This window comes from Cyprinodon tularosa, unplaced genomic scaffold (assembly GCF_016077235.1).
Source record: "Cyprinodon tularosa strain WSP-4 unplaced genomic scaffold, ASM1607723v1 ctg197, whole genome shotgun sequence".
Taxonomy (NCBI): Eukaryota; Metazoa; Chordata; class Actinopteri; order Cyprinodontiformes; family Cyprinodontidae; genus Cyprinodon; species Cyprinodon tularosa.
In genome coordinates, this window is record NW_024038720.1 from 1,752,036 (window position 1) to 1,763,605 (window position 11,570).

The 11,570-nt window shown below is 37.1% G+C and overlaps 1 protein-coding gene across 1 annotated transcript; it reads left to right on the forward strand.

The window, feature by feature from the left end:
* The first annotated feature begins 142 nt into the window (after positions 1 to 142).
* Positions 143 to 11,030, forward strand: slc17a6b (solute carrier family 17 member 6b). The gene is made up of 12 exons (XM_038283909.1): positions 143 to 679; positions 1,992 to 2,247; positions 2,796 to 2,914; positions 4,250 to 4,364; positions 5,446 to 5,533; positions 5,641 to 5,727; positions 6,082 to 6,224; positions 6,336 to 6,485; positions 7,257 to 7,389; positions 7,755 to 7,865; positions 8,497 to 8,624; positions 10,538 to 11,030. Exons 1-12 carry the CDS (start codon positions 606 to 608, stop codon positions 10,874 to 10,876), a joined length of 1,743 nt encoding a protein of 580 aa, XP_038139837.1. The 5' UTR covers positions 143 to 605; the 3' UTR covers positions 10,877 to 11,030.
* Positions 11,031 to 11,570: the final 540 nt, after the last annotated feature.

Genomic DNA, 11,570 nt, shown 5'->3' on the forward strand with positions numbered 1-11,570 from the left:
TTTAAAACAGCTGTGCAGATGTCGGACGCAGCTGCTGTCGCTGACCTCGGTGCTGAACACGACGTCAGATGAACCTGCGCTCATCACAGGAGAGACTAACTCCCTCCCTCTTTTATTTCTTACTACTCCAACGCCCCAGTTTTTTTTTTTTTTTTTTTTTTTTTTATCTTTTTATTTTACTTTTTCTATTTGGTATTTTTCTAAGGCAGTACACCGCTTTGTCCATGTTTCTGTCGTAAACTCAGTCTAATCTCTGACGCTTCTGGCTCTCACTTTCATTTGTCTTTGGTCGTGATGGCACTTTGCGCGGCTACTGTACTCCAGGCAGGAGGAGACCTGCTGGTGGATGAGGGCGCACACCTCGTTTGAATACCTCAGTTTATGAAAAGGTGTTTTCGTCACAAGGGTTTTGTCACAATTGCGCTGAAAATAAGAACTCGTCTTCTGGATAGTCGCCTAATCGCCTGGGTTTAGATTCCATCTACCTTCGTTGTGCCGCTTTCCTGCCGTTAGCCGCTGTAGCCGGCCATCCTGCGCTGTAACATGACCCTGAGGCACTAACATTATTTTCTCTAAGAAAACAAGCCAGCCAACAAAAACTGGGCATGGAGTCCATGAAGACGAAAGCCGCGACAGGGGTCAAGGAATTTGCGGGGAAGACCCTGGGTCAGATGTACAGGTAGGGGTAGGATTTGTTGGTTTCTTCTTGCGCCGTTTAATTAGGCAACTTAATGCTAATTTGCTGGATTTTCACAACCTTATATTACAGTGTTTGTATGGGCTAAATTAATGTCTTAATGATTCACAGGAAACTGCAGTCGCACCGCTACAAGTGAGAGTAATATTATGTAATCCCACGAGCGTGCGTGTGAGCAATCTTTGCAGGATTTGGATGCCTCTGGATGATGGGGCCTTTACATGCAGTTTATTGGCAAATAAGGATTGGCGTACTGATTTCTCCATGTTTAACGACAGTTTAATCATTTCGAATGGCTCTGTTTGCCTTAACATAAATCAGAAATCCCTTTTTACGATCCCCAAATTGCATTTATTCTATTACGTTATTTTTTTTTTTCATATAGTCGAAAAATGCATTTCTCAAGGCTATTAGTGGCATTTATAGAACACTTATCCCCATTCTGGATTTTTGTTTCAGCTTTAGATAGGCCTACGCATGGTGCATTGTACACTTGAAGTGAAATAAATCTGAATTAGTATTGTAATCAGGATCAATGCCTTTACTAATTTATTTTACAGTAGATTTTATGAATTCTTTGTAAGTGACACTGTCTGCTCATCGTAGCCAGGTTTTAAATGGGTGTGTGCGCCTTTTTTCTTTCTTTCTTTCTTTTTTTTTGCCATCGGAATGTTTGGGATATCAGTTTGTAAATGAACGTGATTTTGCTGAGGATGGGGTGGGGTGGGGGGATGTTCGAGGAAAGCCCACAGACGAGTGTCTGCAGTCGGGAGCTGGTACTGTGTCCCTGAATACTAATGAGCGAGAAAGTAAAAGGCTGCTGCAATGCGGTACAGTCAAGAACATTTTGATCCTCTTTTCATTTTACAGGCCAAACTTCTTTTTTGTTTCTATTTCTTTGAGTTTATTTATTTTGAGCACACACGTTGTTGTTTCTTATGTATTTGTGTTATTTATTCTGGGTTTTTGTTTAATCCTAAACGTAATAAAGTGTGATGGCGCAATGGGATGGTGAAACATATTGATGTAAAGCATGTTTGTTCCAGAGGCTTCATCAGGCACATTTGCCATTGTAATTCTCATTATTATGTGAAATATTTTTTGGATAACACCCCCAAATCAAAGCCCATAGCTTACAATAAAAGATCCTGAAAAATGCTTGGAGATTATGTTCCCCTTTTTAAGATTACCTTGTTTTTTGGTTTAGATTATTTCAAACAGCATCCCGATCTCATATGAAGAATAGTATTTGAGTCAGGACTCAGCAGGCGGTGTTTCCTTCACCTGTCTGCAGGGTGATAGAGAGGAGACAGAAAACAGGCGAGGTGATCGAGCTGACTGAGGATGGGAGGCCTCGGGAGGCCGCCGAGAAGAAACCTCCTCTATGCGACTGCAAGTGCTTCGGTTTGCCGCGCCGGTACATCATCGCCATCATGAGTGGCTTGGGTTTCTGCATCTCCTTCGGCATCCGATGCAACCTGGGCGTGGCAATCGTGAGCATGGTTAATAACAGCACCATCCACCAGAACGGCAAGATTATCATCAAGGAGGTGGGACTAACGCAGACACGCTTTTACGCATGTTGGGAAAAAATCTGATGAACATCCATAAGATTATATTTTTAATTTAGTTTGAAAGGAAAACGAAAAAACAAAAAAAGAGAGTGTATTTACCATAAGGCCTGTTGCTGCCTATATGTATCAGTAGAATAATCCATTCAACAATCTCCATTTACTCATCTTCATTATGGATAATAAACGTTTAAAACAGCCTGCTATACAGTAATGTAAAGCCGGCTGACATTTTTTGTAACGCAAATTATTTAATGTTTTTTTTTAATTTGATTCCCCAGTTGGGTTTATTTTATTTATTTTTTATTTTACCAGTGTTTAATATTCATTAAAACCCTAAAATATCATATTTTTTGCACACTTTTCTTTCATTGGGAATAGTATTTTTCTATAGTAGTGCCGCTGTGATTGAATCAGATCAATGCAGTTCAATGTGACAGCTTTCACTAAAATAACTGTTTATAAACCAAAAAAAAAAAAAAAAATATGCAGTGTCATCTCAGTAATATGATCTATTTATCCACCAGAAAGCCAAGTTTAACTGGGACCCGGAGACAGTTGGAATGATCCATGGATCTTTTTTCTGGGGCTACATTGTGACGCAAATCCCAGGAGGATACATTTCCTCGAGGCTCGCAGCAAACAGGTCGATTATTTCCATAAATAATAATGAAGATGATAATAAAGATAATAACAACAGCACGACTAAGTTTTTACATTTGTTTAGAATTGTATTAATAAGATTTACATTTTTTTACATGGCTTATTAAAAACAAATGTCTCGTTCTTCTATTTGTGCATGTAATAAACAGAGAAAATAAAATCTGAATAATTAAAAAAAATCTATTCAAAGCAGCAGAATTAAATCTATGCAGATCAGGCGAGATAAAACCCGCACATGATGAGTCCAGAGCTGTAAAACAGAATGACTCCAATAAGCAGCAGACAGTAGGGCAGCGGGCTGGCGGCCCTGCGGGTGTCAAGGCTTTGTGCCACCTGTTAATGAGCTCCCTGAGGAGACCCGGGTCTAATCTGTCGCTCTCACAGGGCATGGATACCAGACCCGCTTTCCTTGCCAAATGCTTTAATTCCCCTGCCAGTGTCTTGGTCATTATAATTACACACATCTCACGATACAGGCACCAAATAATAGGCTTACTATGATAGTGCATACTTGTAAAGAAATAATAATAATAATTATATATATATATATATATATATATATATATATATATATATATATATATATATATATATATATATATATATATATATATATATATATATATATATATAGTATTAATTATGAAGGTACGTCATCAAAGTGTTACTCAGACAGCAAGTTTTAAATGTCATACAAACCTTTCTTCCTTTAAATGATATTTTTCTAACGTGATTGTGCGTGGCTCACCCGCTTGATTGACGCGTGCAATTTAATCTAATCATTTGGTCGCGTGCCCCACAGTGGCCTCCGCCGGATTAGGGCTTGTCCCCCACGTGCTGCTGAGTGAGGTTTGAGAACGTGGCGGAAATGACAAATGTGTTGTCTTTCGAGGCCTTCGCTCAGATGTTGCCTATACTCTCCCCTCTCCCTTTAAGATAAAAAAGATAAATACATAAAACGTATGGTGTTTTATTTTCCTGTAACTTTCTTGGATATATATAATGATTTCACGTGATGACTGAAAGATAGCAAGCCCAAATCATCTGCACAGAATGCTTTATATATATATATATATATATATATATATATATATATATATATATATATATATATATATATATATATATATATATATATATATATATATATATATATATATATATATATATATATATATATATATATATATATATATATATAATTTATTATATATAAATAATTTGTCCGTTAAATAATACCGGCTGCAAAAAAAGCTTAAATAGATAAAATAAATATTACTTGATGCCACAGAGCCTAAATGTCCTTTTTTTTCTGCAGGGTATTTGGTGCAGCAATTGTCCTCACCTCAACTCTCAACATGTTCATTCCCTCTGCTGCGCGTGTCCACTATGGGTGTGTCATTTTTGTCAGAATATTACAAGGACTGGTGGAGGTAATATCATATTGTTCTACTTTAATGCTTTGACACAAAAGAACAACATTTAAAATGTTTTCTATTGCATTTATTGCATATATCCAGGTTTATTCCAACTAAAACAAATGCAGTGGATAACTGTATGCAGCCAGAGGAAATATGAGATGAGCTTTATTGATCGGATCCACTACAGTTTGTTTTTGTAGGACATTCAAGCTCAGTATCTCTTACGTCATGCTTTGTATCCTGGATACCCAGCAGCAGAGCCCCACCCCCCCACCCCATATATGAAATTGGAAATGCTTCTCTAAGTCACATCGCTCGGTTTTTTCACTGTGAAATAAAAACAGATAAACTTGCATGCCATGTGCATTTTCTATTGTTAAATGTAATGACACCTTATTTTCTTTTGCAATAGAAAGTATTACTTTATGAATGTGCATTTATTGTGCGCAAAACCAGAAACACAGAAGACTGCTTGATTTTTAAGATTCAGTGGGTCATTATAGTTCACTTTCTAACATGAGCAAAACAGCATTTATGGTCAGTAAGGGGTCAGCACATGACACTCAATAATCTTGTATGTCATGTGAATTTTCTGTTGTTAAGTGTAACAACACCCTTTTTTATAGTTCTGATATTTAAAAGCATGATGGGGAAAGGGAATAAGGTATTGCCATGTAGTAGTACATTCTGTAAATCTAGATTGTTCTCCTGCAGTGAAAAAGAGACTGCATTCTCCTGCACAATTGTTTTTAGCTACAGCCAATAAAAATGTAATATCCAAATCCCTGTTATGCTACTTGTTTATTAGAAACAGGGGTGAAAGTTTTCTTTTCTGTTACTACATTCAGCATTATGCATTTATAGTGTTTTCCTGATTGCAAGGGTACCCTGGACTCGGCTAAAATAAAACCTTATGAAAAACTCATGTTCGACATTGCATTAGTGTAATAATAAAAAATTTGAACCCTTGAATGTAAATATAGCTTATAATTCATATTCAAATGTCTGCTTTTGTATGAATGCACACATCATCTGTGTTTACTGCCACTATTAATGGTGAGTTAATAGTTACCCTCCAATCTGGTGTGTTCAGGGAGTGACTTACCCTGCCTGTCACGGCATCTGGAGCAAGTGGGCTCCACCACTAGAAAGGAGCCGTCTGGCTACCCTCTCATTTTGTGGTAAATAATAATTTTTCATTGACAAACAAGCTACAGAACCATAGACCTGCAGGTTTTGACTGTAATTAAGACGTTGTTTATCTTGAATGTGGTGATGTTTTTCTCAGGCTCCTATGCTGGTGCTGTGATAGCAATGCCTCTAGCTGGAATCCTTGTCCAGTACACAGGATGGTCCTCAGTGTTTTATGTCTATGGTAAGTGAATGGGAAACTTTTTGTTTTGTTTTTGGTTTTTAAATGGGATCTTTTGTGTTGGTAATGGTGGAAGGGTTTCTAAGCTTTAGAGTGTGACAACTAGAGAGTCCGGTGAAAGTCAAACGGATTTATCCAGGCAGCCCGAGTATTGATTTCCTCCCCCGTTGTTTTGGTTTGTCAATAAATAGCCCCGTCTTTCTCTCCAGACAGGATACAGTTTGCTCTCCTGTCTGGGTTTTATTCTCTTAGGCATTTTTGTTGACATATCCAGCAAATTGTCACTTTTAAGATTTGAATTATCTTCTGTACTTCACCTGTAATTAAAAATAGTTTTTTAAAATGTTCTTCTTGCAGGATGCTTTGGTATTTTCTGGTACATGTTCTGGATTCTTGTCTCTTATGAGAGCCCTGCTGACCATCCTACCATCACTGATGAGGAACGTGTCTATATAGAGGAGAGCATTGGGGAAAGTGCCAAGCTGATGGGCCCTTCAGAGGTAGGAAGGCACCACTTAGATATAGGAATTACAATGTACTGTTTGGTTTGATTTAATTTAATTAAGCAATTACTCTGACTGTAGTAAATAATATGTTATGATCCCTTCTAGAAATTCAAGACGCCTTGGAGGAAGTTCTTCACCTCTATGCCTGTCTATGCAATCATTGTGGCAAACTTCTGCAGAAGCTGGACCTTCTACCTGCTGCTCATCAGTCAGCCTGCATACTTTGAGGAGGTGTTTGGCTTTGAGATTAGCAAGGTGGGTCATGCTGCATATAGAATAATTAAATAGATAACAATTGATACTTCAGCTTAAGTAGAGTCTGGAAATATTTATCAGAGAATCAAATGCACCAGGCAGCACAAATACATGATTTCAAGGTGTGTAAAAGATGCATTTTTCCAAACCAAATAGACTTTATCCACTTTGTTAACCATAATAACCTTTAAGTATGTCTGTATTGAAGCAAGATGGTAACAAATGTTATTCTACAATCCATGCCAGCCCACTCAGTATATTTTCCTCTACATAACCAATCAAAGGGTTTTGTTATTCTTAACCACATTAAATACTCTGAATATTTTCTGAATTTTAGAGGCCATCTGATTGTTTTTCATCGATTTTACTTATGGACATTAGTAATTTTTTCTTTGATGTATGGTTTAATACCTTAGCATTTCCCAACAAATGTTTTTTTTTCTTTATGAACACTGTTGCCTCTTTCTGTAGCATTGAGCTGTGAGGCAGAACCAATGACACATCAGGTACAAAGAAAGTAGAGAAAATGTGAAAAAGCAACCAATTTCCAAAAGGCACCAGAAGTGACAAACTCACCATGCTTACATGGAACAAACAGGTCCTTTCATCCATCTCTTTAAGAGAAATAATTTTAAATCAAGAGACAGGTGATAACAAGACAGGAATGACTACTATTAAAATGTCACCGTTTTAATTCAACAGACATTATCTGTATCTTAAGTAGTTTTTTGATTTAGGGGATGATGTGCTTGTTTTTTTTCTTATCTGCAGGTGGGTATACTCTCTGCTCTCCCCCACCTGGTGATGACCATCGTTGTGCCCTTTGGCGGTCAGCTGGCAGACTACCTGCGCAGCAGGAACATTATGACAACAACCACTGTCAGGAAAATAATGAACTGTGGAGGTGAGAAGGCTGAGCCAAGGATGAGTAAAAAAAAAAACATTTCCACACCTCTCCCTGCTCCACCACAGGGTGTCTGAACCATGCTTTTTTTGTAACGTTCGTTTTTTCTCGCCTGACAGAAGAGTTTAAAAGGCGACCCTTACAACTTTGTAAAATCTATCTGTTCAAATCTTCATCTCTTACATTGACTCATTGTGTGTGTGGGTCACTGTGCATTGATTTCATATCTGTCACCTATGTAATTGAGTGCAGAGGATGTATCAGACTTAATTCAATTGGCACAGTGATGACCAGAGAGTGGCCAACGGGCTTTTTGTGTACTTTGTGTGTCCATGTGTGACCTGCTGTCTCTCTCTCTCTGCTAGGATTTGGCATGGAAGCCACATTGCTGCTGGTGGTGGGGTATTCCCACAGCAAACCGGTGGCAATCTCCTTCCTTGTGCTGGCAGTGGGCTTCAGTGGATTTGCAATATCAGGTTTGTGATATCAATGTAAAGTACAAAGTGAAGATTATGACAGACTGCTCTGTTCATTATATATATATATATATATATATATATATATATATATATATATATATATATATATATATATATATATGGAAATTAATGCTTATTTTAAGCATAATTTATCTTGTTGAAAAAGTCCAAATTTATTTCAGCTTTTTTGTCTTTAGACTTTAGACATCATGTAGCTCATAGTGATCTTTTTTATCTTCCAATCATTCACAGATCTCATAGCTCATATCTCTGTTCAGAACAAAGGATGCAGAGGTCTGTGTGCAAAATCAGTTTCTTCCCTCTTCCTCTCAAGCTTTCTGCCAGATTCTTTAATAATTCAGTGTGAGCTGTCTCGGGGGATACGCAAGGCAGGCAGTGTGCAGCAGCTCACGATGAGACTTACTCATTCAGCCCGTCAGAGTGGGGGAGGGAGGTGGATGTGTTGCGAGTCGATGCCTATTTCTGCAACAAGATAGTCTGCATTTGTGCTGCTTTTATGTTCAGCTTTACTTGTATCATTCTGTTGCAGGTCCATAAATATAGCAGTTTAAAAGAAGATGAATGCGTCACCAGTGTTTTAATTTCATGCTATGTTTGATACCAACAGGTTTTAATGTGAACCACCTGGACATCGCTCCTCGTTATGCCAGTATCCTAATGGGCATCTCTAATGGTGTTGGTACACTATCTGGGATGGTGTGCCCATTAATTGTCGGTGCTATGACAAAAAACAAGGTAAATCCTTATTCACTGGATACGAACATAATGAAGATCTTCAGATAACATCTGGAAGCAAAAAATTCCAATGGAGGAATGACAGATCCAAATAATTACAATATCCTTTTTTTTTCTTCAAACAAATAATCAGAGGTGTGTAAAGTACAAAGAAATAACAATGAAAAAGTGAATACAAAGTACCATATAATTACTTTGGTAAAAGTTAAAACCCCTGCTGAGAAAAGTACTTAAATAAAAGTCAATAAAATGTTAACAATGATTGGGAAGGTAAAAGCAATTTTTTTGTTTGTTGTTATTGGTCCTTTTACTACTCTTAGACAATGGAGATGGAATTTGTTGAAAACCCACAAAGCCTTAAAAAACAGTATTCAACTAGTACAGTCCATAAGATTTTTAGAACACCACTGGATAGTGTTAAACGACATGAATCCAGCGGTCTGCCTGAGAAAACTAAAGCCTCGTCCCATTTCTCTCAATTGCACTCATTTTGGACTCTAGCACTCGGTTTTGCGCGTTCAGATGTAAAGTTAGTGTGTCCCTATAATTTTAATAGCTGGGAGAAGTGCCCTCCAACCCTTAAAAAGGATCCCTTCAGACCAAGTGAGACAAATGGGACTGGGCCTAAAAAAAACCTTTGGAAGAATACAAGATAAAATTTGTCCACTATGTTTGAGAAAGAAAAACTGCATTGTGTCAAAATGATAAAACAAAACAAAAATATTTTACTACACTTTACTACCAATAATACAGAATGGTCTAACAGTAGGGGTTGAGTTTATTGGCTTTAAGGACAATATTTAGAATCAAATGTAGCGCAAAGAGAATTTATTTTACCCCTCTAGAGAAATAAAAGAAACAACAATTTCTGTTTGTAAACAGGCATGCTCAAAAAAATTAAAAATGAAATGAACAAATTGGGCAAATAACTATATAGTGCATTATCACCTCCATCTACTAAGGAGTATTGAACAGGATAAACAAAGTGCAGATCTTCTCCTCTTATTCACATGCGGATTCAACATAAACAAATCCTCTTGTGATAAATGTCGGCCATGTTTTAATTTGTAACGACAAAAAATGTCATAGATTTTTAAGTAAAGAAGTATAAGTAAAATTTTTGCATATCTAATGTACCTCAATAGAAATAAAAAATACTCAGTAAAGTATTGATCCTTAAAACAATTAATTACATGCTGTATAAAAGTTTAGGTACTTAGTTACTGTACAGCCTGCAAATTATTTATATCATACACAAAAATGATCGTATGATAAAATAAAACTTCACCTGCCCATTGAGCTAAATCTGGGTAAACTGCAAACAGGTAAAAAGGTTGCTTACAAGCTAAGGTTGCATCAAACCAAATAAATAATAGCAGCTAACAAGCTAGAACTGATAGTAACGATTTTGATAAAAATCATACAATTATTTACTTTTTGTAGTTTTGGCATAGAATCCTGTAAGAGTTTGCAGGGAAAACCTTGTTGGTTGTGGTCACTTACTATAACATAGAATAAAATGCAATAAGAGTAATTCAGCTGCAAATCTATGAGATTGAACAGAAGTACAATGCTAATTCCCATTACAATTTTACATAAAGAAGGTTAGTTATATTCAGTGAGTGTATTTTGGGGGGAGGAATTTAAACAAATAACTAAACATTATTTTTGTATGTGTTTCTCACTTTTGACCTGACAATGTACATAAGATTTTTTCTATAATTCCAACCGTAACAGAAATAGAACTGATTTTTATGATTATGATTTCTCTTGATAGCTGGCACGTGGATAACAGATCCAAGTTCTTACCAAAGATTATAAAGCACTGTCTTCACTTTACTGACAACCAGAGCTTTTTGATTACTTGGTGTTTCAGTATGCACATAAATTGCATTTCCTCTTCTTTTCTACAGACTCGAGAGGAGTGGCAGTATGTATTCCTGATAGCCTCGCTGGTGCACTACGGTGGCGTCGTCTTCTATGGGATCTTTGCATCTGGAGAAAAACAGCCGTGGGCCGACCCCGAACTCACTAGTGAGGAAAAATGTGGGTTCATCGATGAAGATGAACTGGCGGAGGAGACTGGTGACATCACCCAGAGTTATGGAGCTTTTGGGGGTGCAGCCAAAACATACGGTGCTACCACACAGGTAAACGGAGGCTGGGCTACCGGCTGGGAGAAGACGGAGGAGTATGTCCAGGAGGAGGCACAGGAAGGCTATGGATACAGGCAGGGAGAAGGCTATTCTTAGACCAAACACAAAGTCAGTGGCACACAAGTTGACTTTATTTCTTGGGTTTCCTGAGTGTTCATCTATCAACAAATGATAAACCAGAAAAGCTATGATCCATTGTGTTATTGTTTGCACAAAAAACCATAAAAATTATCAAAATCTAGAAATTAAACATATATATATATATATATATACAGAGATGGCAAAAGTACTCACTTTCCGTACTTGAGTAAAAGTACAGATACTTGTGTTAAAAAATACTCTGGTAAAAGTGGAAGTACTGATTAAACTTCTTTACTCAAGTAAAAGTAACAAAGTACAAGCTTGTAAATTTACTTAAAGTATAAAAGTAAAAGTAGAAACCACTTTTTTCATGCCGTTGCCTACATTTTAAATGGATGTCTGCCAATAGGACTAGATCTCCGTTGTGTTCATTTTCAATCATCTCGTCGTCCATACTACTATGCTAACGCCACCGCCACCAAGCTGCAATGATTTGCAGCGATTGAATACCGCCGAATCTGTCGATTCATCTTGTAGTGGTGCGTCAAATGCAACATAGATTCCCATCCAATTAGATTGAATTTGGTATTGATGGCGTGAAAAATAATAACGGTAACTCCTTTGAAATTATTCAAAACTAAAGTAACGAGCCAATTTTTTAAAATGTAAGGAGTAGAAAGTACAGATATTTGTGTAAAAATGTAAGGAG

Bases quoted from the DNA above. Each gene is read 5' to 3' on its own strand.
- slc17a6b (XM_038283909.1), top strand. From the start codon at position 606: ATGGAGTCCATGAAGACGAAAGCCGCGACAGGGGTCAAGGAATTTGCG. The intron at 4,365-5,445 runs GTAATATCATAT...TGGTGTGTTCAG, and splicing joins TATTACAAGGACTGGTGGAG to GGAGTGACTTACCCTGCCTG. The intron at 6,225-6,335 runs GTAGGAAGGCAC...GATCCCTTCTAG, and splicing joins AGCTGATGGGCCCTTCAGAG to AAATTCAAGACGCCTTGGAG.